The sequence below is a fragment of the Alternaria ethzedia genome (assembly GCF_023757985.1).
Source record: "Alternaria ethzedia strain BMP 0044 chromosome Unknown scaffold_7, whole genome shotgun sequence".
Classification (NCBI taxonomy): Eukaryota; Fungi; Ascomycota; class Dothideomycetes; order Pleosporales; family Pleosporaceae; genus Alternaria; species Alternaria ethzedia.
The window spans coordinates 968,706-995,023 of record NW_026056200.1 but is presented as its reverse complement, the minus strand read 5'-3'; the positions used below and the strand labels follow the sequence as shown (position 1 = coordinate 995,023).

At 53.0% G+C, this 26,318-nt stretch overlaps 12 protein-coding genes across 12 annotated transcripts; 4 read left to right on the top strand and 8 right to left on the bottom strand.

Moving 5' to 3' along the window:
• Positions 1 to 561: 561 nt before the first annotated feature.
• Positions 562 to 1,347, bottom strand: J4E87_004155 (uncharacterized protein; the record flags this gene model as incomplete). The annotated part of the gene is made up of 1 exon (XM_049375778.1): positions 562 to 1,347. One exon carries the CDS (start codon positions 1,345 to 1,347, stop codon positions 562 to 564), a length of 786 nt encoding a protein of 261 aa, XP_049234763.1.
• A 1,513-nt stretch (positions 1,348 to 2,860) lies between these two features.
• J4E87_004154 (uncharacterized protein) lies at positions 2,861 to 4,349 on the bottom strand (the record flags this gene model as incomplete). The annotated part of the gene is made up of 5 exons (XM_049375777.1): positions 2,861 to 3,265; positions 3,348 to 3,501; positions 3,621 to 3,727; positions 3,784 to 4,149; positions 4,344 to 4,349. 5 exons carry the CDS (start codon positions 4,347 to 4,349, stop codon positions 2,861 to 2,863), a joined length of 1,038 nt encoding a protein of 345 aa, XP_049234762.1.
• A 2,743-nt stretch (positions 4,350 to 7,092) lies between these two features.
• On the bottom strand, positions 7,093 to 8,194 carry J4E87_004153 (uncharacterized protein; the record flags this gene model as incomplete). The annotated part of the gene is made up of 4 exons (XM_049375776.1): positions 7,093 to 7,408; positions 7,473 to 7,672; positions 7,726 to 8,057; positions 8,185 to 8,194. 4 exons carry the CDS (start codon positions 8,192 to 8,194, stop codon positions 7,093 to 7,095), a joined length of 858 nt encoding a protein of 285 aa, XP_049234761.1.
• A 1,365-nt stretch (positions 8,195 to 9,559) lies between these two features.
• On the bottom strand, positions 9,560 to 11,320 carry J4E87_004152 (uncharacterized protein; the record flags this gene model as incomplete). Its single annotated transcript, XM_049375775.1, has 1 exon — positions 9,560 to 11,320. The coding sequence occupies one exon, from the start codon at positions 11,318 to 11,320 to the stop codon at positions 9,560 to 9,562; it is 1,761 nt and encodes a 586-aa protein (XP_049234760.1).
• A 449-nt stretch (positions 11,321 to 11,769) lies between these two features.
• Positions 11,770 to 12,693, bottom strand: J4E87_004151 (uncharacterized protein; the record flags this gene model as incomplete). Its single annotated transcript, XM_049375774.1, has 1 exon — positions 11,770 to 12,693. The coding sequence occupies one exon, from the start codon at positions 12,691 to 12,693 to the stop codon at positions 11,770 to 11,772; it is 924 nt and encodes a 307-aa protein (XP_049234759.1).
• Positions 12,694 to 13,564: 871 nt separating this feature from the next.
• J4E87_004150 (uncharacterized protein) lies at positions 13,565 to 15,816 on the top strand (the record flags this gene model as incomplete). Its single annotated transcript, XM_049375773.1, has 3 exons — positions 13,565 to 13,589; positions 13,640 to 13,709; positions 13,782 to 15,816. 3 exons carry the CDS (start codon positions 13,565 to 13,567, stop codon positions 15,814 to 15,816), a joined length of 2,130 nt encoding a protein of 709 aa, XP_049234758.1.
• Positions 15,817 to 16,055: 239 nt separating this feature from the next.
• Positions 16,056 to 16,626, bottom strand: J4E87_004149 (uncharacterized protein; the record flags this gene model as incomplete). The annotated part of the gene is made up of 3 exons (XM_049375772.1): positions 16,056 to 16,136; positions 16,191 to 16,466; positions 16,522 to 16,626. The coding sequence occupies 3 exons, from the start codon at positions 16,624 to 16,626 to the stop codon at positions 16,056 to 16,058; spliced, it is 462 nt and encodes a 153-aa protein (XP_049234757.1).
• Positions 16,627 to 17,227: 601 nt separating this feature from the next.
• On the top strand, positions 17,228 to 18,254 carry J4E87_004148 (uncharacterized protein; the record flags this gene model as incomplete). Its single annotated transcript, XM_049375771.1, has 3 exons — positions 17,228 to 17,574; positions 17,634 to 18,093; positions 18,144 to 18,254. The coding sequence occupies 3 exons, from the start codon at positions 17,228 to 17,230 to the stop codon at positions 18,252 to 18,254; spliced, it is 918 nt and encodes a 305-aa protein (XP_049234756.1).
• Positions 18,255 to 18,462: 208 nt separating this feature from the next.
• J4E87_004147 (uncharacterized protein) lies at positions 18,463 to 19,216 on the bottom strand (the record flags this gene model as incomplete). The annotated part of the gene is made up of 2 exons (XM_049375770.1): positions 18,463 to 18,963; positions 19,013 to 19,216. The coding sequence occupies 2 exons, from the start codon at positions 19,214 to 19,216 to the stop codon at positions 18,463 to 18,465; spliced, it is 705 nt and encodes a 234-aa protein (XP_049234755.1).
• Positions 19,217 to 20,733: 1,517 nt separating this feature from the next.
• Positions 20,734 to 21,429, top strand: J4E87_004146 (uncharacterized protein; the record flags this gene model as incomplete). The annotated part of the gene is made up of 1 exon (XM_049375769.1): positions 20,734 to 21,429. The coding sequence occupies one exon, from the start codon at positions 20,734 to 20,736 to the stop codon at positions 21,427 to 21,429; it is 696 nt and encodes a 231-aa protein (XP_049234754.1).
• Positions 21,430 to 21,657: 228 nt separating this feature from the next.
• On the top strand, positions 21,658 to 22,568 carry J4E87_004145 (uncharacterized protein; the record flags this gene model as incomplete). The annotated part of the gene is made up of 3 exons (XM_049375768.1): positions 21,658 to 22,024; positions 22,131 to 22,459; positions 22,491 to 22,568. 3 exons carry the CDS (start codon positions 21,658 to 21,660, stop codon positions 22,566 to 22,568), a joined length of 774 nt encoding a protein of 257 aa, XP_049234753.1.
• Positions 22,569 to 23,537: 969 nt separating this feature from the next.
• Positions 23,538 to 25,805, bottom strand: J4E87_004144 (uncharacterized protein; the record flags this gene model as incomplete). The annotated part of the gene is made up of 1 exon (XM_049375767.1): positions 23,538 to 25,805. The coding sequence occupies one exon, from the start codon at positions 25,803 to 25,805 to the stop codon at positions 23,538 to 23,540; it is 2,268 nt and encodes a 755-aa protein (XP_049234752.1).
• Positions 25,806 to 26,318: the final 513 nt, after the last annotated feature.

Sequence of the window (26,318 nt, the reverse complement as noted above, 5' to 3'; positions counted from 1 at the left end):
GACTTTATGTGGGCATAGTAGCCGAGTATATATCTAGAGAGGAGAGTGGCGGGAAGCGTCAGCTGTGACATGTGTTAGGCACCAGAAAGTGATCACAGCTTGAACATGAATTCACTTTGTATCGAATGCGATCTCGTGCCCTGGAAAGAGTACACGGGCAAGTATTGTGTAGCTCGGAGAGGCAGTCCCAGTCTAGCGTAGACCCCTGCAAGGTAGCGATCAAAGTCATGACACCGAGTGAATGCGAATATTCCCGATACGAAATAGCTCATTCTAGTAGTGCGATTGGCTTTTTCACAATAAATGCAAAGCAAAAAGGTCCTAATGAGGTCGGAAATGGATGAGTTGAATCGAGGGTTATCGCACTGTTGACCAGGGGATCTAAAAAGACCCAGGAAGAATAGTGCGCCCACCCGCCAGAAGTACTGGATGCTCATATGACCTGTGAAACTTCCAATGCCAATATCACAGGCTCCGCATCCTCCAAAAGTCATTCACATCTCCCTATACAATCCAAAGATCTTGGTTGTAGCCACCCTGCTCATGTACTGCCCATGCTCGCTAATCAAACACCATAAACTCCTCCATGAACTTGTCTGCCTCCTCGTCATTTGGATTCGTCTTCTCCTTCTCGTGTTGATAGACCGAATGGACTGCCTGCTTGAACCACCGACCAAGGTTATACCTCACTTCCTCTTCATGACATTGACTGAGCCACCTAGGCGTGTGGTACAGGGCTGTTGCCGTCTTGCGGCAGCTATTTTGCACAGCCCGCAGGACTTGACCGTGAACCTTCCACCTTCTGTCGTCACCGCAGACAGCGATCCCATATTCTCCAATATGCTCCTTCGTAAGCGATGCCCACTCGACCGCGAGGTAAGGTCCAACAACACTGCGGGGAACGAAGCCGCTTTGTTCCATAAATACGCCGGAGGAAGGATGTGGTAGTTCGAGACAGATGTAATAGTAGTCGCCGTACTCGTACGCAATGCCGATTCTGTTCAGGTCTACGGTGTTGGGGTTGAATGTAAAGAATGTGTCTCGGAAGTAGAAAGAAGGGCCATAAGCGGGAGCGGGCTGGTCACTACCGGACGCCGGTAGAGTGACGGTAGAATCGCTGACCTTTTTCGCAGTCTGGCGCGTTTCAGTGCCGGTCACCAGGCTGTCTGATCGTGCTTTGATTTTCGAGGCGTCTGGAGTAGATTTGACCGCGTCAGATGCGTTGTGACGAGGACGCCATCTGATGGAACGGTATGGATATGCGTCGACGTTAATTTTGAGTACCGAGATAATATTGGACGCTTCCGTTGCTGTAGTTAGCGAAGCGCCGTATTCGCGTTCCGCCATTTTGTGGGTAATATGCTGTCCGCCAGAGGTGGTAGAAGGTAAAAGAACTTGGAACGGAAGGCAGAATCGCAAAGGTTGAAGTCGCGTTTGTGACGACAATAGATCCTCGCAGGAGGGAACGAACAATGTTAGGTGACGTAGAGTCCGCAGAGCATCTCGCAACTTCAATTCGGCTTTTCAACGTCTTTTCGCTTTTTCTTCGCTTTACAGTAATTGTTCCATGCTCGTCGAAATTACTCTAGCGCTGTTCCATGGGAGTGGATGCCCGCCCAAGTATGGCTCCACGCACTACCAGCCCGGCAACAGAAGCGTAGTGTCGGAGGCCAAGCGCAAAGTGAAAACTATGCCAACGTCAGCACAAGTGAGGGTAAGTGAGTAAATCTGTTGCGGACATAGCGTACGTGACCTCCGAGATTTCGTGACCTTCGCTGAACATCCACCTCACTGTCAGGCCCGACACCCACACGTATCCACCCCGCCTTCTTTCCACCTCAACTACAATGTCCAACCCGAATTCTCCAACAGACATCGAGGCGGTCCACAGAAGCGTCGGACTGATCACGCCCTCCTCCGCCCCGCTGCCCATACCTACTGCGATTATCGCCGATCAAGGCGCCTACTGTAATGTAATCCGCACGACCTACATATTAGACACAGACTGACGTCACACCCCAACATCTAGACATGATCTGCTTCGAGCCCGACAACGCCGGTATCGTCACGACCCCGCCGCTCTCTGCAAGGAAAGACTTCGTCGCCGCAAACTATCCAGACCTCGTCCAAGCTTGGAACAGGAAGAGAAAAGATGACTGGGAAGAAGCGCTACACATGAAGCAGAGGATTACCGACTACGCGGTCTTTTTCCGGGGTAGGCAGCGCGCTGGCGTATTGGCAAGACGCGATGCGGGAGTGGCATGCGATCAAAAGTTGCTCCCGGGGATGAAGCGCCATTTTGGTGAGTTGCGACCCTGCGCAACACACGCTCGCGAGCGGGGTGCCTTCCTGGTCTGTAACGGCTGTCGTGTCGCGCATCATGCGCAGGTAGAGCGAGACTTCGAGCGAAATCGCCTGATGACGGAAGGAGCGCGCGTGCCAGTGTGCGAGTTCTGCGCGAGGAGGTCGGTCCTGGATCTGGGAGAGGGACACCGAGGTTGTGCATGCGATCAAGACTGGCAGTGTTTTCGGTGTCGGGAGGACTTTCTCAGGAAACTCGCGAAGGCAAGGCAGCGGTCGCACGTGGAGGGGAAGTGTGGGAAATGCGATAGTGTGGATGACGTCGTGGAGCATGTGAAAGTATGCCTCCTCTGTCAGGGAGTGAACGTGTGTAGCAAGCATGTGTGAAGGACGTTGAGATAAGACAAAAGCGGACATTTCGGACACGTGTTTTGGAGCTTCACGGAGAAAATACATAGCCGTTGCATTAAGAAAGCCTACTTTACCTGGGTCAACGAAAAGGCAATAGCACCATAGATGAAGTTGAACCAAATGCACGTCGCTCTTTCTTCGCGCAACCTCAGTACCGTGGCGTGAGTTTGACATCTAGCTTCCCCACTATGATGGTAAAGCAGTCTCGGGTCTTGTTCTCGATTGTACTGCCATCCTCACCCTCAGCAAAAGAGATCTCGAATGATCTAACAAGATTGGCAGTGACACTGCGCAGCTCCATCATGGCTAGCTTCTGTCCGATACAGTTGTACGGTCCAATGGAGAAAGGTAGATAGGCACGTTTGTCGATGATAGCACCAAGCCTTTCGCCGGTCCATCGCTCTGGCATGAAAGACAGCGGCTCTTCAAAGTATCGTGGGTCGCGTTGCAGGCTGTAGAACGGCATCCATACATTAACTCTTCCGGGTATATATGTGCCGTTGGGTAGAGTTATTCCTTCAGGTGGTGTCTCGCGCTGCGCTCCGGAGGGTGTCTGAATGTGTTAATGATGTCAATGATGGCCTCCTTGGGTGAATACTTACAGCAGGATGAAGGCGCAAAGTCTCGTTGATTACCCCGTCCAGATAAGCACACTCGGTGACGTCTTCAACATTAAGATGCGCTTTCTTCGTTTCGATTTCATCAATTGCGGTGCGCAGCTTGGCTTGGGTCTCCAGATTCTTGCACAGCTCGTACAATAGAAATGATAACGTTGCAGCCACGGTATCGCTGATGATCATGTCAGTATTCGGGACTTTAGATGGAGGTTGCAACAGGATCAAGTGCAATGCCGTATCTAGGCAAAACCTCGTAACGCCTGGCACCAAGTACTTCATGGGGTTGCTTACCTGCCCGCTATGACCAGAAGCCGCGAATCAGAATTCATCTCGGGCGTTATCCGGTCGTCATTTGGGTCCAGCAGAGAAGAGAAAACGTCCTTCTCTTTGGGTGTATCCTGGTATTCGTGAGAAATCTTCTTTGAGATGGAGGTTATCGCCATGGCATGCGTACCTTTTTCCGCTCTTCGAGAACCTTTGCACTCCAGGCTATATGCTCAAAGAGGGGTCCAGAACCGACAGGTGTTAGTGCGATAAGCCGCATCGCCCAAGAGATGTGCGCAAAAACACTTATGGGTGCGTGGCTCTCATGCAATAGCTTGATGACAGGATCTTCTTTACCCTTCTCCATCATGTCAAAGCTGCGGTTGAAGCCGACATCTCCCATAACATCAAAGCTGTAGAAGTTGACCCAGTCTGTAATTCGAACTGAAGATCGTGTAGCTCGCTCTTTGAGCTTGGACATGAGAGTAAGAGCATGGCGGTTCAAGCGAGGCTCATATTCGCGGAGAGCATTTGCGTTGAATGCACGATCCCACATCTTGCGCCTTTGTCGATGTTCATCTTTGTTAGTTGTGAAATGAAGAGAACGCCCTGCCACTTCGGAAATACTGTCGTATATAGTGTTCTTCTTGCACTTCGAAGTCGCTCCATGGATCAGAGGAACGGCGTCAGCGCAGTAGACCGTGACTTCTACATTTGGACAGGCAAAGTCAGTGTCTGTGTCACACACACCTTCATTGTCTTGGGCTTACCTCTAGGACCAGTACGAATGACGTCTTCTCCGTACTGCTGGGGTAAAGAGTCGAGCCATGAGAAATACTGGAAGTTGGTCGAAAGTACTCCGACCGAGATGCCGTATGACTTTGAGAATCGGGCGAGGAAGGGGCCAGGGAACTTTGCAATGTCAGCAAATCCTACTTGATCAACGTCAACGAAGCGCTTGCCTTTCGCAAGCGATGGAAGAATCCCCTATGCAGTAATATGCTGGCAATCAAGATGGCGAAATAGAATGTTGCCGTCCTTGCCGCAAGTTGGATTGCGACACCAAGAGATTTAGTGGACGTATCAGCAACATATTCGAGAGTCGCAATGCCTCCAAAGGCGACAGTCCAGACTCCAATGACTGTGTGGAAGGTGTTATCCCAGTCGCTTCGGTGAAGAGCATAGTGAGTTGCCAATGCTAGTGACGCAATTAATGTTTTGCTGTGCGCAAGCTCCATGATTCCGTACGGCATGATAGCTGATGAAGAAGGAGATGAAAGATCTCGAGAGATGTTGGAATGATGAAGGGGTTGCTGAGACCATGAGGAGCTGAATGGAAGGTTGGACCCTGAAAAGCCGAACATTTGGACGGACCGTACGAGTGAAACGCACGATCTTGGAATTTCGTGTTAGCACGCGCGGCTGAGAGCTGCAGGTAAGTTTTGACCAGAGCTGAGGGAGCACAGGATTTTAACAATCGCCATTGTGCTGCGGCGTAGTTGATGCAGCAGCAAACATTGCCTCTGTCATGCTGTGCCTCCTATGCCCAGGTCTGAGGTGGATATTTTGGAATGCGCCTGCGGACCGTTAGCTTGCAGGGATTACGTGCTACCAAAGCGGGGCACTAACCTGATGGAGGCTACCTAGGTACTTGGCAAGAGCTCCTTGCTTGACAATCGCGTCGCTGCACGATCATTCTTTTGGGAACTCTACCAATCCCCAATTACATGCCGAGGTCTCAGCCCCTAGGTACATCGAATGGTGTCACGACGCGCTTATAAAGCCACCACAACGTGAAACTATTCTCCTAACAGAACCTTGCTGATAAGCCCTAGGCTAAAGACATCCCGAAGCCTTGAATGTGTCTCGGACCTGTCGTTGCCAAGCGGTCGTTGAGTCTTCCTCGCTCGATTGAACCCTGTCATCTTCTGACTCGCAATCGCTGTTGAACATCTCTTTCCTGGAGAATTCACGGCTGATGGGAATGCCATTCTGCACGGCGACTCGGTAATGCACCTGGAAGTCAAGCCTGGAATCGATGCATGAGCCTGATCCATCCGCTAGCTTGCTTCGTGGTTGTGCAAGCATGTGGCACCGCATGTGAGATATTGTATCTGCCACTCTTCGCAGCCGCGGACGATCAAAGTTCCAATGTACGTTGAGGTGTTCGAGCGTTTCGACTTTCAACAACGGTTCGATCCAGGAAGCGACCCATGGTCTTGGCCCAACGGTCATCTGTGCCTCCCACAACAAACATTCTTCCGCTGAAGAAGGCGCAGTGTCATAGCGCTGATGGAAACTGCTGATCATTAGACGAAGCCTCCGTAACCCCATGCGCGTGGTGGACAAGAGAGTACAGAGATCCGTGAAGTGGTTATAAGCGAATTGCAGCACAAGCGAGTCTGTTGACCTGCGGAGAACGGGATAATGAGCTCCAATGGTGCCTCTCATATTGCTCGCTTCCACTAACGCAAGCTCCATGGATGAAATAAGCTTGAGGGATTCGGCAGGCCTGTCGCACAAGAACGCGAAAGCGGTCGGTATGCTGAGGCTTTCCGTAAAGCTGAAGATGTTCTGTCCATAAAAGACCTTTCTGGCTTCGTGATATATCTGCCGACATGTTTGCAACAATCGAATTTCGATGTGGTTGGACGACGTGTCTGATGGAATTGCAAGTTGATATGTCATTCGGATGTTCGTAGGCCCATCCCTTGAGTCGTACTCCGCGGAGGTCAGACCAATGTCGAAGCGAGGTGTCAGCCAGATCCGTCGGTGGGCGCGTAGACGTCTCAACGGGTAAGCTTTCTCGAGCCCACGGGTACTGCGGCAAGCCGGGGCTTCCAATAGGACGGCTGCGCTTTGAACGGGAATCACATCGCATACGAGAACGTAGCCATAAATAAGATCTCGAAGCTCCCGCGGAAGTTTAAGAAGACGCGAAGACATGGTGGCACAGATCAGGGGTTCACTGCGCAGCCGTTGAGGATAAAGGCATGTCAAGTCGATTAGGGGAGATGTGATGACGCCGTTCGTTCCGAGAACGGCTAGGCCAATTGACCGCGCACCTGGACAGGGGCCGAGGTCGGACTATCCCCCGCTCCTCTCCTCTCGCGCCATACGACCACCTTACACAAGAAAGAAACTGAACAGGTGCACTGGCGTGTATAGTAAGGTAATAGCTGAAGTAAACAAGACCTGAAGGCAGTGTAGACTTCAGAGGGATGCGTGTTGAAATCTTCCTTTGCACGAAACTCATTCTCTGTCAGCTCTAGTGCCCTTCTATCAATACCAGATGACGAGTATAGACTGAGTTCATGTTCACAGAAGAAATGGTTAAGGAGTGAAGACATAGCTAAGGATGTGACAGTCAAATTGGCTATAAGCTGTATATACAAGAATCTTATCGATCGTCACTTCAGTTTTCCCTCCACTCTGTCACCACCATTCCCAGCCTTGCGATACTCGTTTGCTTCGTGGTCTCCACCAAGTGTTAAACACTTTACAAGTTGGCAGCAATGAAGCTACGGAGAGTAGCTTGGCCAATGTTGGCGTACACACCAGGGGCGTTGGGGGCAGCGCAGCCATCACCCCAGGAAACGGCACCGAGGAGGACCTTGGTGGACTTGTTGACGATAGGGCCGCCGGAGTCACCCTGGCAAGAGTCTTTTCCACCCTGGGAGAGACCGGCACAGAACATCTGGGCGGTAACAGCCGAGGTGCCGTAAGAAGACTGGCAGGAGCTGCGAGAGACGACAGGAACATCAACCTTGAGGAGGTTGACGGGGAGCGACTGGCCGCCGGAAGAGGTAGTACCCCTAATTTGAAAGTTAGCTATGTGTTTCGGACAGATTCTGAACAGATAAGAATGACAAAACTTACCAGCCAGCAACGGTGAGGGTGGTTCCAGCAGCAGGGTCGGATCCGGACGCGGGGAGCGTAGCGTACGAGACGGTGGAGCTGGTAGGGATGGAGGTGGCCAGCTTCATGATGGCGACATCACCGTTGTAGGTGCTCGCTACGTAGCCAGGGTTGACCTTGATGGAGGAAACACGGGCAACAACACCGCCGGAGGTACGGCTCTGGATTCAACTTGTTAGCCTAAACAAATCTCATGGCCAAGGTGGAAACTTACGTTGGAACCAGCGCGAACTGTGAGGCTGGAGGCAGTCTGGCCAACAGCACAGTGAGCAGCTGTGAGGATGGTGTTGGCGTTCAGAAGGGTGCCACCGCAGAAGTGGGAGCCGGAGCGCTGGAGGGAGACGATGAAGGGGAATTCACCCGCGCTAGCGGTTGTTCCACCGACAATGTCCTCCTGGCTGCCGTTGTCCCAGTCGGGGATCTCAGTGGGATCCTGAGGGATGGCTGCGGAGAGCACCACCGCTGGGATAGCGAGGACGGTGAGGAGATCTTTGATCTGCATCTTGAAGGAGGTTGGCCGGAAAGCTGGGGTGGGACGGACTGAAGCTGGAAGCGAAAGACTGCTGGTTCTCTGATGAGGACTGGCCTGAGAATGAGAGGAAGACAGCCTCCTATTTGTACTCGACTGGTCACTCTCTAGTCTTGCGACTTCGATGTGGTGGTATACACCAACCTTGCCACATTGTTGTCGTGTGGTCCAGGTATGCTACTGGCCCCAAGACCGCTAGAACAGGGGATATTCGATGCTCCTTCTGCATGTAGAGGGAGAAAAGCAGTGTACAGCGGTGATTGGTACTGTTGCAGTTATAAGTTCCTTCTACAGCCTAGCATCCTTCATGCAGCCATCCGTCGATGTGGTGCTTATCTACTGCATGACTATCGATACCCCGGAGATCCCGTGCTCGTCGCCAAACGGGAAGCTGTTTTGGCACACTATCGTACAACTGGTTCTGCATAGTAGTACCTCCGGCCCTAGGGGATATCGTGGTGAGTTCGGCCGGTAGTGGCTGGTTTCACGTGCCAACGTCGGTGAACGCCATGTGCCATCGAGATAGAGGGAAAAGAAATTTGGGAAACATAGGCGGAAGGCCAGTCAGCTGCTGCTGTGGCAGTACAAATCTCCAGCCTCTAGGCTGCGACTACGCCGGTGCCGGTGCCGGGTGATCTTCCTTATGGCGTTACATGGATGAAGATCCTAGGTGAAGAGCTACATAGCAGCTATAATTGGCTCATTGGGTGGGAGATCGATGATTGCGATAAGATCTAGCTGATGAGCATTTGCGACTACAAATGACCAGTGGCCTGCAGCGTTCGGCGGTCTCCCCCATGGACTCGCTGCCAAGCCTTACCAAGCTTCCGTTTATATTGCAGTCGTGGGCGCGATATGCGAGATAGCAAATGGTTGGTGTGGGAGCATCGTCTCCCTGTGAGGTTTGTCTCGAAGAGGCAGTTACTGGTGAGGGTGGGGCTTGGCATGCGGCCCGGCCCCTGCTCATTCCCTCCGAAACACTCCGCCCTACCTGCTGCGATCGCCACAACACCTGAATCATCTCGTATGGACGCGGACTTCGCGACCTAATCAGACGGAAGAGACCTGTTAACAGTAGGTGGCAAGAACTTTGCCCCCACTGCGTCATTTATCATGGACGGGTATGAGCGAGGTGTGTCCGCCCTTGTCTGCGAGTACAGGTTGGTGAAATCTGGAGCAAGCACCGCACCTCTGGCGTCCTCTTGAAACGAGACCTTGCAAACTCACAAAGCCTATACCTTCTTTCAATACCGTATGTACGTACAGTGATGTCTGCCTGGGCGATAAACGGATGATGTGCTGCGTGCTGCATGGTAGTGCTTCGCCGTGCGATAGGCGGGAATGGCACAAATTAATCCAGGCACATGTATAGCACAGCTGTGGTATCTCTCGAGACCTCCTGCATTCGGATTGGGTCCGTTTGTAATTACATGACCGACTAATGTACATATCAAACCGTTCTTTGCTTACCACTACTCAGTCACTCATTGCAGTCTTCTGACCCGTATATCAATATAACCTACTGGTTCAGAGAGCCCTTCGTAGTCCGCATCCTTATTTCAGCATCTTCCAGCAGTCCGCGATAGTCCTCCGGGCCATAGCTACTCACGCACTCCCTCGCACCTCCGCCCTTCCTCCGCTCCTGCATACACAGATCTCTTAGCAGCGTGTCAAGGTAAGGCATCGTATCGAAGACAAGATCGGGTAGCGTATGCCCATAACTCATTGCGCCGCGGAGGACACAGTACTGCGTGTTTCGATATGTCTCTTCAAGTGTTTTGGTGGATGAAGAGGGTAGGGATAGCGTGCCGTCGAAGTAGGCAGTGATCCAGAGACTCTGAATATATGCGCAGGGGAACGTAAAAAGACAATGGGCTGCACCTGCAAAGGCAATATTGCGCTCTTTCATGGCTTTTGGTGGGACCATGAAGCGGTGTAAGCGGTACGGTTGGGCGTTTGAAGAACGCTGTTCAGCGTAACGAAGGGAGGGATCGGGATGGTGTATACGACTCGTATCCCTCTCTTTTAGGTAAGGGTACTCAGTGTACAGAGTTTCCTCCGACTTCCGTATAAGCGCTGTTTCTTCCGGCGTGAGTGCAAGTGTACTGGGTAAGCCCAACTGCTTCTCCAGCTCTTGAGGTTCAAAGCGGAAGGTGTATCCCTTTTGCCAGCCTGTTGCACAAACGACTGCATCGGCCTCTAACACCTTCCCTGACTTGAGTACAACATGTCGCTCTCCGTACAGGCTTTCAATGTCATCAACGACTACTTTGACTTTTCCGTCTTTGACCAACTCGAAAAAGCTCTCCGGGTAATTGTGAATCGATAGCGCATTACCGACTTCGAAAGCACCTCTCCAAGGCCGCAACTTCTTCGTCTCAGGGTGTTTGTCCAACCCATTTAGCGCGATCGCATCTTCTCCAAGTATGTTCCAGAAAGCACCCACTATTTTCCTGCCGAGCCACGTGCGATGGAAAAAGGAGCGCAGCCAGCCTTCAATGCCTGTCGTGGGTGCCCAAGGACAAGGAGACATGAAGCCAAAGAAACGTGTATGTACCAGTTTCTCCAGCCACAATCCCAATGGTGTGACGTGACTAGGCGTCATCCACACAGGCCCGTTGCCGTCAGGACGAATGAGTAAAGTCGCTGTAGCCGACGGCTGACTAGCACATGCGTACGCTACATCCCACGCCGACTTTCCAGATCCCACAACGACGGTATGCTTGCTTGGTTTCGCAATGACTTGGTGATGTTCCGGGAAGTCTGCAGCATGGATAACCAATGATCTGAAGTTTGTCGACGTTTGATAATCCGGTAATAGTGGCTTGTTCGTGGTACCGACTGCAATGACCAGTTTCTTCGCTTTGATCTGGGTGCCCTTCCTATTCAATGGAAATGCCGCGCAATGCAAAACCCATCCATTCGCATCTTCATCCCTCTCGATGACCTCAACAGTTGTTCGCCCTCTAACGAATTGCTCTACATTGGCCCATTTCATGAAAGCACAAAGGTAGTCGAACATCTTCGCGGCAGGAATGTGTTCTCCCCTTTTCACCATGAACTTTTCTTCATCCATGGGGAAGTCAGGGTGTTCGTACATGCCCCACAGATTGTTGGTCCGGAGACCGGGAAACACACGATTCGGTGCCCATGGTCCGCCAATGGATGGCGCAGAGTCGAGAATGAGTATTTTGGCTGAAGGATGTAGGCGGTGGTATGTGTGAGCAGTTGTGAGGCCGTAGATGCCTGCACCTATGATCACGAGATCCGCTTCTTCCATTGTACGGACGGACGTGAGAAACCACTCGAGGGTTGGAGGAACTTGCGCAGAGTTATGTGCAGCTGTATGGACGGGGCTATACGTGTCGAGAGTAGAAGAACTGCGGCAGGTACAGTGGACACCATCCATCCTATTGGTTCCGGCAGCGTGAGATGGAGCAACGGGAGGCCCTATGTTTTCGATGCGGTAAAACAAGCGAGATCTGTATCATCCATGTCATTCTTGCAGTAGCATCTACCAGAGGTACGATTGCGATAACTGGAAAGCTTGTCGGACACAAGATCTTGTTGGAAGCCCTAACACTGGCCATTCACATGTTAGAGTTATGTTCATGCTACAGTCGTGATCTTTTCCGAACCGCTGCATCCACATCAACGCTTGCATTAAAATATGGTATCGGGTCAAATTAGGGGGGTAGCCATCAGAAGCGAGAAAATAGAGCAGGAGCATCATAGTTTAGCCTTTACAGAGCCAACCCCAGCCTTGACTTGCACAGCTCCAGCCGAATCGGTATCCACCATTACCACAACCCCCTCGGAAGCGGTTTGGTCTGGCTTCAGCACGATTTCCTGACAGTCTTCGTTGCTTACTTCATTCGCAAACTGTACGACCACAAAGTCGATTGGCCGATCTCCGATCACGATCATCGGCGCATGCCATGTCCCAGCCCCGTATGTCACTGCTTGACTGCCGTTTGCAACGAAGGCGCGAAGGTTCTTGAGGTCTGGCAGGCCAGGTCCCTTGGGTCGCGCTGACGGGTGCAGCCGTGAGAACTGGCTCTGGGTAGGCACAGTCTCGTTCGAGTACGGGCTCGGCCTTGCGCGCGCAAAAATGTCCATGACACTCCTTTTCCGTTCGATGTGGGGTGTAGGATATGGCGGCGCTCTGCCTGTGTGCCTTCTCGATGCGCTTGCCGGCAGTGTTGGAGCCACTATGACAAGATACTGTGTGTGCCTTTCCTGCTGCGACAGGCCCATGGGTATGAATGTCTGCGTGGTGAACGGATGTCTTTCGAGGATGCCAACGTCCAATAGCTGCCTCTGGAAGTCCCCGCATCCTTCCTCGTCCTCATCTAGGTCCAAGTCTCCCCACGAGCTGGGCATGCTCATGCTCGGCTCGTGCGGCCGGAGGTTGCGCGGCGAGCAAACAAACATGTTCATTACTGCCTTGGCAGGTTTCTTGCTCGGCGCAAGGCTGTACAAGTTCGACATGTGTGTGACATCGAGGTACTTGGTGGCCGAGCCCTGATTGGCGGCGACGGCGTCCGGCGGTGGTACGCGTTGCGGGATGGGCAGCTTCGCGGACGGTGATGTGGTCGGGTTCTCGATGACAGCACCGAACTGCGCGAAAGCAGTCGGAGTCAGAAGCTCCATCGGGATGCGAATCGAAGGGGCGGGCATCGAGGTCGGCATCTTCGCGGCACGGCGTCCGAAGGGACGTGGACGGAAGCTACGATGGGTCTGTGGAGTTGGGGGGAGCTCGGGAGCTTATGGCGCTACCGAGGCGATAACGATAGACATGGAGTTCGCCGTTGGTATATCGCGAATGGTCAACTGTACGCAATGCTTGTATAAATTGCGCGATCTCCTACGTATCTAAGCAGATGGAGGGAGTATGAAATGGTGTATCAGTCGCTGACACTCGAGACGAAGCCGACGAAGCATGCTCGATTCGCGGCTCTTGCTAGGGAAAGCTGGCCCGCAGATCATTGAATCTCGAATCCTTCTGTGCAGACGGCACAAGATCGGTCTAGACTCGGTGACGTCGATGCAGTCAGAAAACGTATTCAGAAGACGAGTTTCGAGCGCCAATGCGTGCACAGCCGCTCCCATTCACTCTTCCGTCTCCAGCATGTGCTGGCGAGGCTGATGTCACAGTCCCAACGCCAGCGGCCCGCATTTTCCCCGAGCACTAGCGCGTGTGCCCACGGATTTCTTTCTCGACGGCCGCCATCGCCTTCACTACGCTGTCACACGGTCACCCTTCAATTCCCTGACGCGTGTTCCTCCTTCCCTCCACGATCCACCCGTTGCCGCTGCGTGCGCCCAAAGTCTGCCCTTGGCCTATAAAGTCCCGGAACTACGTCACACTCGAATCCATACCCACACCCCCGACGTGTTCCTGTCTTAGCCTTACTCATCGCCAACCCACAAAACCGAGCTCAGCAGTGAGCCAGACTTCGCGACCACCAGCACCTTGCCCCACGCCCACTTGTACAACTTCCTGTGACTTTTACTAGTTATCATGGCTGTTCCCACACAGTTGGCTTGTACGCACCCTCCGCACAGTCGGAGTGAGACACGCTAACAACACTCGCAGACCGCTCCGCCAAGGGCATCGGGATCTTCAACGCTGCTCCAGTGTATGAGGCTCTTCCAGGATTCGTACGGTAGGTGTTTGGACTATACAACAACTTCTCGCGCACATCCGCGTCCAGTTCTGACGCTGACTTGCACAACAGACCCGAAGGCAACCTTCGCTGCTGCTGCTACTCGCCCGATAGCAAGTACTTCGCATGGGCAACACCTGAACAGGTTTCGGTGATCGACGCCTCAGTCGGCAACGTCATTACCACACTCCCCACACCGAACGTTTACGAGCTCGGCTTCTCCCCGCTCGGCACATACCTCATCACATGGCAGCGCCCATCCAAGGACGAAGACGGGAACGCGGCGAAGAACCTCCGGGTCTGGAAGACGCTCTCCGACGAAGCTGAAGATGACGGATCACGGGCAGTCATCGGCGAATACGTTCAGAAGAACCAGAGTGGCTGGAACTTGCAGTACTCGTCCGACGAGAAGTACTGTGCGCGCGTTGTAACAAACGAGGTGCAGTTCTTCCAGTCGAGCGACTTGCGCAACCCTTGGAACAAACTCCGCGTGGAGGGAGTGACCGACATGGCGCTCGCCCCAGGCAAGAATCATTCAGTTGCCGTTTTTGTTCCGGAGCGCAAGGGTATGCCCGCTGCTGTCAAGGTCTTCCAGGTCCCTCAATTCAGCCAGCCGGTATCCCAGAAGACTTTCTTCAAGGGCGACAAGGTCCAGCTGAAGTGGAACGATCTCGGTACCAGCTTGATTGTCCTAGCCCAAACTGAGGTCGACAAGACGAACAAGAGCTACTACGGCGAGACCAACATGTACATTCTTAGCGCCAACGGCACCTTCGACTCGCGCATCCAGCTAGACAAGGAGGGTCCTATTCACGACGTCTCCTGGTCGCCGAACTCGAAGGAGTTCGGTGTCACCTATGGCTACATGCCCGCAAAGACTACCATCTTCAACCAGCGCGCGGTCGCACAACACAGTTTCGACCTAGGCCCACGCAACACTATCCTTTTCAGTCCACACGGTCGCTTCGTCATCGTCGCCGGTTTTGGTAATCTAGCTGGAGATATGGACATCTACGATCTTGAGAAGAACTTCGCCAAGGTCTGCCACGTCAAGACCTCCAACTCGACCTATTGCGCATGGAGTCCGGATGGGCAGCATATTCTTACGGCTACTACTAGCCCGCGTCTTCGTGTTGACAACGGTGTTCGCATCTACCACGTCAGCGGGGGCCTCATGTACAATGAGGACATGGCCGAACTCTACCACGTCGTTTGGCGCCCTCAGCCAATCTCGATGTACCCTCTGACCGACCCCTTGACCAACGTACCGGCACCGCATCCGTCTGCGCTCGCCTACCTCAGCACCCAGAAGACACCGTCCAAGCCTGCGGGTGCCTACCGTCCCCCCGGAGCGCGCGGAACCGCTACACCCCTACACTTTAAGCGTGAAGATGAAGGAGGCGCAGCTTATGCCAACACCGGTATCTCTTCCACGAACGTCGGCTTCGCCAATGGATTTGGCAAGCCGCGTCGCCGTGAGGTACCAGGAGCAGAAGCTGCTGAGACCCTTCCACCGGGCGCTGCTCCCGGCGGCGGTGTTAGTCTTACCGGCGCTCAAGATGGCGATGGAGAGCTCTCGAAGGCGGCTTTGAAGAACAAGAAGAAGCGAGAGGCCAAGAAGGCTCGCGAGGCCGCTGACAAGGCTGCTGGACTAGGCGCTGACGGTGCCAATGTACCCAACGGAGCTGGACGTAGCCCAGAACGTCGCCAGCGCAGTCGCAGCAAGAGCGGATATGAGCAGCAAGGACGAAGCGCCAGCCAGCACCGCAACTTTGGCAACAGCCCAAACCGTCAAGCTCGTCCGGACGGTAACCAGCGCCAGAACCCTGCGCAGCAGCGTCAGCAAGCTCCAGCTCAGGCTCAGGCCCCTCCTCCGATCCAGACCGAGAGCCAGGGTCCTCCCCCTGACCTCACCGTCACCAGCCCTGGTGACGGCGGCAACCCTCAGGACAAGAAGATCAGGGGTTTGCTGAAGAAGATGCGCGCCATCGATGAGCTGAAGATGCGTCAAGCCGGCGGAGAGAAACTAGAGGACACCCAGGTCAAGAAGATCAGCACCGAGAAGCAGATCAAGAAGGAACTAGACGCCTTGGGCTATAGCGGTTAGAAAACATTGTAGATGCATGTGAGTCCCTCGAGGCCTAAGCATTACATGTAGTACGTTACGAGATGAAAAACTGAGTCATGTATTGTTCTCTGCATTCATTCATGATTTCGTGATTAGGCTATGACCCTGCATGATAGTACCATAATGTCCAGGTATCTTCCTCCACGATGGGCCGTCATTCATAGACATACGATGAAGGCCGGACTGAAGGATCGGTAGGCACATCATACGTGTTGCTTCTAGTGGGAGGCATGTCCGCCCTGTGTGCCTAGCTCGGAAGCGAGCTCACTGCCCTTTTTGAAAGTTCCGTCAGGGTTGCGCTACGTGGAATATGTTAGCCACGAACTCATCGACCGTACTTTAGGATAACCTACGCCGCTCTCGTTGCTGGAAGTCTGAGCACTAGAGTCGTTGGAAGAACCGTGGGATGCGTGGCCGCCCTCAGCACCAAGCTTGCTGGCGACCTCTGAGCCCTTGGTGAAGGTGCCATCTGGGTTGCGGCCTGGCTCGCTGCTGTTGGACGTGGAGTCTGTAGCACCGTGGGAAGCATGACCACCTTGAGCGCCTAGTTCCTTCGCGAGGTCTGAGCCCTTGGTGAAGGTACCGTCAGGGTTACGGTCAGCATTGCCGCTGCTGCCGGTGGATGTGGACTTGACAAAAGGTCAGTCACTGCACATTAGAGTGAGGGTATCCGGCACGACTTACTTCGCTGTTGCCAGAGCCGTGAGAGGCATGACCACCCTTGGCGGCAATCTCACTGAGCTTGTCCTTGGGGAGGTTGGCGAAGTTGGAAGGGTTGGAAGAAGCCATGATTGATGATTGTGTTTGATAGAGGTCTGATTGAGTGTTGTAGTTTGAGAAGATGGGTCAGATTGGTTGTAAGATGAGAGAAGAAGCAAAGACGAAGTAAGTCTGTTTATATCCCCTCACCTGTACGCGCTCCTGTTTGCTTCCCCTAGGCAACACGTCACAAATGCGGGCAGCACGCCTGCATGCGAGCCTGCATCAGGCTTCAGTCTCCACCTCGAGGCATGTTAGTGTCGATCAAACGTCCGCTCACGTCTGATTTGCCGGAAAAACGGTCATCTTGATGGGGAAGCCACTGCAGCCTGCTTGCATCCTTGTGCCATGTTGCGGACTGTGTCAGGGCAGAGTGTGATGTCATGTCACGTGATTCAAACGCGTCGCGCGTACTCACGTGTTGCTGTGCCACGCGGCGGCCAATCAACGTGCTCGGGCGGAAATGACAGGTCGTGTCCGACGTCACGTCCCCGACGCGAATCTCTGGGGCTGGGAGATGCTTGCAATCGTCGCGATACTCTTACGACTCGTCATAGCTTCCTTGCTATTATCTTCGTTGCTCCACGCATCTCCGCTTTCCCCATATTCTACATCGATTGACGGTTCCACCATGAGTCTAAAGCGTAAAGCAGCGGCAGCGGCCACAGACGCGTCCAAGAAGCCCAAGCAGAACGGCAGCATTACCGCCTTCTTTGGCGCCCCGAAACCCAATCCCAATGCACCACCCAAGCAGTCTGCTGCAGCCGCAAAGTTTGATAGAGATGCATGGGTTGCCAAACTCACAGACGAGCAGAAAGAGCTGCTACAACTTGAGCTCGACACCCTACATGAGAGCTGGCTGCCGCATGTCAAGGATGTGCTGCTGACACCCCAATTCCTCGAATTGAAGAGGTTCCTGAAGAAGGAGCTGGACAGTGGGAAGACTGTATACCCGCCGATGAAGGACGTGTACTCCTGGTACGATTTCCCATATCTTCCGGGTGCCAGCTCGAGTAACGAAGACTAATACTGGTCAGGTCGCGACACACACCCCTCAACACCGTCAAGGTCGTCATCACAGGCCAAGATCCATACCACGGCCCCAACCAAGCCCACGGACTCTGCTTCTCCATCCGTCCACCGAACCCTGCGCCTCCTTCGCTCATGAACATCTACAAGGCCCTCGAGAAGGAGTACCCAGACTACAAGCGACCCCCGAACAAGGGTGGTCTTCTGACTCCATGGGCTGATCGTGGTGTTCTACTCATCAATACCTGCTTGACCGTGCGTCGCGGCGAAGCAAACTCACACTCGGGCAAGGGCTGGGAGCTGCTTATGCAGAAGGTCATTGATACTGTGGCTAAGGTGCGGACGAATGGTGTTGTCTTCCTGGCCTGGGGCAGTCCGGCGCAGCAGAGGACCAAGGGCATTCCGGTGGACAAGCATCTTGTGCTGAAGAGCGTACATCCCAGCCCGCTGAGTGCGGCGAGAGGCTTCGTAAGTATCGCCTTCCGGCATGTCATGATTCAAGTGCTAACGATGTGTAGTTTGACAACGGTCACTTTAGGAAGTGCAACGAATGGCTGGAGCAGCGTTATGGCAAAGATGGTGGCATTGATTGGGACTTGAATGTTGATGCTGAAAAGACTGAGTTGTAGTCGTATATTGTTCCAGTCTAGCCTTCCAGAGTGCCGAAGGCTACAATGAGAAGCTGAAGTTACTAGGTGCTGACCGTGGGTGGGTTTGAGGTATGCATTGCGCTAAATGTAGTACATTAGTGACAAGTAGAGGTGCGTTCTATGTATACATTATTCTAGTAATTAGACGTAAAAACATCGAAAAAGAACTAACGTCTTCTAGCCCCTGCTACATCGGGACGCCATACTTCTCCTGGAGTCTCCGCATAACCATCCAGTGAACTAGATCGCGCGCCGCAGTTGCATCTTCCAAGCTATCATGACCTTTGTTGCCCTTGGTCTGAATGTCCGTGTCCAGGTATTTCTTTAGCAGTGTCTTCAACGCCAGATCACCCGTGCCCTTTTTCTTCTTCTTCTTGGGCTCACCCTCAGTGGGGTTGGTCGAATCGCCCATTGTCTGCGCATTGGTCAATGGGGTGAGCATGCTACTCGTCGCTAGTCCTGTGACCTCCAGAAGGCACTCCTCCACCCTTCTTGCCGCCTCTTCACTAAGCTCTTTTTCTCTGGCTTCGATTGCCTTCTTCTCCTGAATACTCTTGTGCTCTACGACGTAGGAGTCTACAACCTTCGTGTGTATCCACTTCAATGCTTTGAGGTCATTATGAACGCTGTGTCCGACGAGAATAGTGTCTGGACCGACAAACTTCCACAACAATTTTCTCGCCCCAATCTGAAATTAGTGTACAAAGTCAGTACATGTCTTCCTTCAGCTTGCATACGGAGTGACTTGCCTTCCCCTTCAGCGTGGTCTTCTCTCTTACAGCCTCATTCATTTGATCCCAAGTAACGCCCGACCACTTTGTGTTGAGATGTTGCATTGGTTGATCAGGCTTGACAAGGTTGTTAATGAGCACTTCTCCGGTTAAGTAGTCGATGGCGCTCAGGCGGATGAGCTCAGAGTCTCCACTCCTGGCTGTTCCCATCTTCAGAATGGGAGTGAGAAGTCAGTATGTTTCACACACTTTTTGTAGATCTGGAAATACCTCGCAATCGATCGCTACGGCGAATTTGGCGTTTATCCTGCGGTCCGCATCCCAATGACGGAAAGGTGGAGTCGGTTGGAATTGATGTAGGCGTTCGAGCTCACCTGGTCGGTATTCACGTATCCTGTGCTTGTCGGAAGTTCTACATGGCTGGGCCTCCGAGACGTGCTTTCCGCAGCACAACCAGCACTAACAAGATTAGTTGGGTTAGGCAAAGTAGGGCCAGACTGCGCTCACCTTTGTAGCACGGTCAACTGGTGCCGAGTGGTAGTGACACTCTGTTGTGCAATACTGAAATCCAGAGGTACCGTTCTCGTATGGTACGATCATACTTGGCAATGTTTTGTAGGGCGTGTCCGGTGGATGTGAGAGAAGTTGTTGGCTACGGCGCGTTATGGCCTGTTGTAGACCCTTGCTAAGCTGTTGGATAGCTACCAGAAGTTTAGCAATATTCTTGAAATCAATATGCACATTCAAAGCACTGAGATTGCACTTACTTTGATTGCATTTACTGCATCTCCGTTTCAGATGAATCTCCTCGTCTGTCAACTGTGCAAAGTTGTAGCCATGTTTTCGCAGAGCATGTGCGGGTTCTAGCAGGCTTAGAAACTCCCGAATGTAGTAATCCCCGGGCGGCAGTTGGAGTATTGAAGGTGCTTCGCCCTCGCATGCTTCGGGTGGAGGGGGATATGGGACTACATCGCCGGGGTGAGTTGGTCCCGTTGCTCCGGTGTCCATGATCCGAGATAATATAGAAATCGGATTCTTGAGAAAGTGTTTGACTCAGCCTGATGTGAAGGGTGCTGAAAGTAGTCCAGGTTTCGACTCTAGGATGCGGTGTTTGCCTGGTCAGATAAACCTAACGCTTTCCTCTAAGGCTACAGTCTAAGTGACATGCAGGGTAGCCATCGGTGCTTGGAATATATTGCCTGCGAGTCCTGCGGGGAGTGGCAGACGAGAATGGTGACAACGGTGGTGATGCCGAAGGGTCTATGTGATGGAAAAGTGGGGGAAGCGGAACCGGGATGGCGCGTCGACAAGGGTAAGTGCGCTAGCATCGTGTCGCGTCTTCCAACATCGCCGCCAGCTGGGAGGTGCCTTCTCCAGCAAGACTGTAAGTTCGTGCTTTCTGTGTGTCGTAGTCTTCAGATCGTCGAGGCCATGAGTGGACAAAGAATTCAACATTATACGACACCTTGGCTACTGCGCCGTGTTTCACTCCAGCTCTGCACGCAGGGCCACCGCCAGACAGCTGGGTCCAGCTACTCATTGTACCTAGTCTTCAACCCGTGCTGGTATGCATGACGTCATATGCCGCCGGTAGATGGTAAATCAGCCTAATTTAGTTGATATTCCATGAACCATATATCCTCGGTAGCGCTACACAACAGTATAACTTCCCAGGTTATGTAGAAGCGCCGAAGCCTCATAGACAACCGCCCAGACAGTGCGCAAACATGGCCAAAGCCACAGCATTCAACGTCCTCGTTTTCAGCAAGACCACAGGCTACCGTCATGACTCTATCCCAGCTGGTATCCGCATGTTCCACAAGTTAGCCAGCGATACGAATCTCTTTAAAGTCACAGCTAGTGAAGACGCCTCGCTGTTCACCTCGTCTTCTCTCGCGCAATATCAAGTCATCGTCCTCCTGCAAAACATCGGCGACGACATCTTCACTCCATCCGAACTAGGAGCTTTGAGGACCTGGGTGAAGAATGGCGGCGGTATCGTAGCTATCCACGGCGCAGCTGCAGCTATGCAAGGCAACGAATACTACACAAACTTGGTCGGAGCCAGTTTCGACATGCATCCCGATCCTGAGCCTGGTACCGTCGTTCCTGAAGAGTCTGGCCAAAAACACCAGATCATGAACTGCTGTGGTGGGCGTGAGGGCTGGAAGGACGAATGGTATAACTTCCACACTCATCCAAGAGAGAATAAGAACCTCCAGATCTTGCTTAAAGGTGATCCGAAGACGTTCCAAGGAGGTAAACACGGAGATGATCATCCGTTGGTATGGTGTCAAGAGTTCGAGGGTGGAAGGATATTCTTTACGTCTTTGGGTCATTTTGATGAAGCGTACGAGGATCCATGGTTTGTAGGACAGGTCGAGAGAGGGTTGCTGTGGGTATCAAGGAGAACGGGGGTTTGAAGTAAGGGCTCTGGAATTGCCCGTGTCTTTCTCAAGGTGAAAGGGAAATTGCACGGTGACGCGTTGCGGTGAGGAGCGCCTCCTCACCGCGAGTGACAGTGAAATAGTGTCAACACACAACAAACGCTCACCTCAAAAAATCTTCAGTGTCGCATCCTCCATACTTTTCTCCAATCTCTCCTCTCATCACACGCTTTTAATTCCGTTTCCCATCACACACAAACCACAATGCCTGCCGCAAACGAAACCCCTGCGCCGTCGGCACCTGCCGCAAAGCCGTCATACTTTGAGACGATGCTGGAAAAGGCGAAGAAGCTGCCTCCGGGCAAAGCGAAGGAGGCCGATAGAGAGGAGCGTGAGATGCGCGAAAGGGCGGCGGCTGATCCAGAAGTGGCGGCCTACCTTGACTACCTTTGCCGCAAATTTTTGGGCACTGGAGCGGGTTCGGTGAGACTGACTGCCAGTTTGAAAGATTGGGAGAGGCAGCAGCAGCAGCAACAACAAGAGGAAGAGGAGAGGAAGAAGAAAGAGGAAGAGGAGGAGAAGGCGAGGAGTGAGCGGAAGAGGAAAGCGGAGGAAGACACCTCCCAGCTTGGTACGTTTCTCTGATCAATGGTCTTATTGATAGACATGGTGAACTAATATATCTATAGACCAATCCGCCACCAGCCGTAAGGTACCCCGAGTCGTACCAACTGCAGCTCCGACTGCACCCACCTTGCCTGGCCCCGTCACAGCCTACCTCAACCCGAATCCCGATCCGGGGTGCCACGTATCGTGCGCGAGTAGCGACTACCATCCCAGAAAGCCCTGTCCTGCCGCTGTAGCGGAGGAAAAGCTCGCTGCTGATGCAGCACGGGAGGAAAAGCGCGCCGCCAAGAAAGCAGGCCGCCTTCCCGGCCCATACATACCTCGAGCAGAAGACTGGCTCTGCCGTTGCAGCTTTTGGAACGGCAAGTATACGGATGTCTGCCGAGGCAACGTGGGAGGAGTAGGTGGTGTTCCGTGTGATGGTGTCCGAAAGGACAGTGTGCGCGTGCAAGAACCCGGCCCGGGTATAGAGGAACCGTGGCCGTGTCGGGCCAAGTACGACGGGGACTGGTGCTGTGCGTGTGGGCGATGGAACCGGCCGTATATGAAGTTCTGTGGAAAGTGTCCTGGGCATATAGATGAGACCTGGGTGTATACAGCGGTAGATGGGGTTGATGGCGAGTTGCCAGATGCTCCTGAGAAGGAAGGATATGAGCCGACAGAGGCTCAGAAGAAGGGTCGGTTTCTCGCTACCCATCAGGGGTATTGGAGGCCTAAGTCGAGGCGCTATAAGTCTAGGTAGAGTGTGGTGAGGACCTGTTGGCCTCACTTTGGTCTGTTGGAGTGGAGGTTGCTGTGGTGGGCTGGAGGATGTCAGTTCTTATTCGATGTTTTGAAGTTAAGTTACTAGAATAATGTATACATACAACGCACCTCTACTTGTTACTAATGTACCACATCTAGTCTAATGTAAATCTTAAACTTATCCAACACTTATTAACTTCAGCTTCAGATGCAGTCAAGTAGAGCTGTACGCCTGATCTAAGATTTGTTCACTCCGCACGCACTTCCCATCGCCGGCTTCACCTTCACTTCTCCACCCCATACAAACTGATGAACATCGCCTCGCATTCACTATTTGATCAGCGCTGCAGCATCCCCATATCCAACTTTGTATTTTGATCTGAATCAACTATATGTAATGTTTAATTCTCAAATTCTCCATCAAGCAGTCTGCTATGGTTGTTCACAGCGTAACCATCCTACTCGCTGTGAGCGAGTGTAAAGGCCATTGCCCCGAGTTCGAATCTCGGTAGCAGACATCTGCAGGGAGCCCTTCGTGGCCGTATTACGACCCTGTGGAGCTTGAGCGTAGGAGCCTTAGAGAGCCCGTATACAACCTACATCTTTTTTTGCCTTAGCAAAAAACATCATCTTTTTGCATCCCTCTTTTCACTTTTCCACAACACTCTTAAGCGACTTGTGTTTTTGCTAGGCAGCCCAACACGAAAGAACACAAAGACGCACGACCCACAAGCTTAGAGATGTTCATGCATTTCATTCGTTAACTGTTAGATCTAGATCTTCATATCATCCAGAGCAGCCTCTAGATCAATGATCTCCTTCGCCTTACTACTACCCGCACCCTTCCTCTCTCTATACTGCTTGGCCACAGCCTCCATCACCTTGCCCATCTGCGCGTCCTTGCCCTCCGCCTCGAGTTCCTTTTTCACACGCGCAAAGTTGGCTTTGACAAAGACCTGGTACTCGCTCTTCTCCCTCTTGCCATCCTTGCCTACAGCAGCACTAGCGCCAACGCCCCTAGGGGTGGGCTTGGTCTGCGCGAGCTTGCCCTTGCACTTGCCACATGAGTGGCGCGCCGGATCGACGGACTTGGAGTGACGCTTGAACTCGTAGCCGCAGGAGATGCATTCCCAAACGTACTTATATTCGATCTGGTAGGAGTGTTTCGTGGTGACCTCGACGCCTTTGCTGGCGAACGCGACGGTAGCTTTGCGACCCCAGGACTTGAACTCTGCTCCGTGGGGGTTGTTGCGCACTTCGCTTATCATGAACGTGGTCAGGTGGCAGAATTCGTGGGCAAGTACGTTGTAAAGCCTCTCCTCGTCGTCAATGACCTTCTCGGCGAGTTCGATGGAGCAGTGGTGTCGGATCTCGACGCGCGTGTCGGTGGGAAGGGGACCGGTTCGTATGCGAATCTGCTCTCTACGCCAATTCGCGCGACCGGCTGTTGTCTTGAGGGTCTTAGACCAGACGAGCTTGATACCACCTGTGGGTTTCGAGAGCTCGTGGATGCGACCTGATGAGATTGTGGTGTCGAGCTCGATGAGGAAGGCTTCGGCTATGGCGTGCTTGCGTTCGGCGAAGGCTTTGCGTTGCTCACGGATCTGCTTGACACTCGGGACCGGCTCACTCTCTGGTGTCTTCTCCTTAGCTGGTTTCCGAATTGTGGGCTTCTTCTTCTTGGGGCTCTCGATGGGGCTTTCGTAACCCTCGTCACTGCTGTCTTCTAAAGCAACACCTTCCATCATCTTGACTATGTCGTCCCTCCATTTCTGCTTCTTGGGCGATACGAGCTGCTTAGCTGGCGAGTGGCGGTCGGTCCAGTCGTTGACAGCTGCAGGATTCCAGAACGCGTCGAGGCTTGGTCTTCCGTCTAGATCGACCGCCTTGGGGATCACGGGCTTCTTTTTCGAGGGCGAGACGAGCTTGGTGGGACTGGGAGGTGCCAGGGGAGGAGTGGCTGGTCGCGAGATGGGCGGAGCTTTGCGGGGGGAGCGTTGCTTGGTAGGTGTGGGCGAATACGTAAGAATTGCAAGCGGACCGTTCGATGCTGAGCTAGCAGGCCGAGAAGATGCTGCGAAAGAGCTTGATCGGGCGTGGGTGCGTTCAGGAAGCACGAAAGATTCCGGGGCCTCCGGCGAGTCGGTGAGGTCGACGACCTCCTGTGCCCAATTCGATATCGTACTATGACCCTTTCGATGTGGTGGTCTCATGGAAGTCAGATCAGTCGGCGGTTTGAGTTCAGGAATCTTGAAGATTGGTTGCTGAGGCTGCTTGGTAGGTTGTGGTGCGCTTAGCTCACTCTCGTCCTCCTCGCTGTCAGATACGACGCGCCGTGCGCGCGGTTGTCGCTGGTTTGTTCGCGACTTTACGACAGGCTCGTCCTCTTCATCATCCTCGCTGATCTCGATGACTGGTTCAGCAACCTCTTCTTGTGTCTCTGCTTCCTCGTCGCCACACCACAGACTTGTTTCGGCCTCGGCATCCTCGTCGTCTTGCGCGACTGCCTCCTCTGTGCTCTCATGTTCCCTACTTCGTGACCGTTGGGCGGCCTCTTGTGCCTCGACTTCCCCTACGACATTGATCTTGCCTTTCTTGTTCCGCTTGTTCACCACGCTTCTAGCCAGGCTTTTGGCATACATAAGCCCATTTCTATTCCCCACATCCGTATCTGTTGTTCCACTGCGCACTCTCCTCTCTCTTTGCTTCTTCTCTGGGCTTGCCAGACTTTCGTCACTCAATTTTCGAAGGAGTCGGCTATTGCTCTCGACCGGTCGCAATACACGTTGCTTGCGGGGGCTGATAGTATCCTTTGGCGTTGCTATCGAAGGTATGCGGAAGGACTGCTCTTCGTCTTGCGATATGCTAATGTCTTGCGCGGTGCGCCTCGACCTCTTTGGCACAAGTATCGAGCTGTCATCTTCTTGCGAAGATGCGTATCGTAGGGTGGCTTTTCGGGGACTGGATCGGCTTGCTCTCGTCTCGGACGGTGGCATGAAGATACTGGGTTCGTTCGGACTCGGTTTGCGTAGACGCGCCATGTTGAGGATATGCGATATGCAATCTTGTAGTGTGTAAGGATATTCAAGCTGTTGTGCGCGCGATTGGTTCCAAGAAGGTTGTTCGCGCAAGGATGTCTAGACGTTGGAAAACTGCCGAGCGTGTTTGTTGTCGGCCGTTGTCCCGGTGACTAGCGGGAACGGGTCCAGGATCCACTCGCACGTTTGCGGCGGTATCGTGCACCGTGTCTCCCGAGGTCAGCCTGCGCGCGGTGTGCTCCGAGGTGCAACATGCGAAATTTCATGGCTTGAATGTTCGAATTCTAGCAGTTGCTGAGGCGAATACATCCAACTTTTATCAGTTGTACAAATCGACAGGACGTGTCCTGGAGGTATTCGCAGCAGTTGCCCACCACAACTCAGATGCGAAATTTACAATGTATGCTTCACGATGCCTCATGCCATTGCATACGCTTCTCACAAGCTTATACGTATTCGTAATTCGGCACTCACATCACAGCATTTACGGCTTGTAACAAGAAAAAATCAGTCATA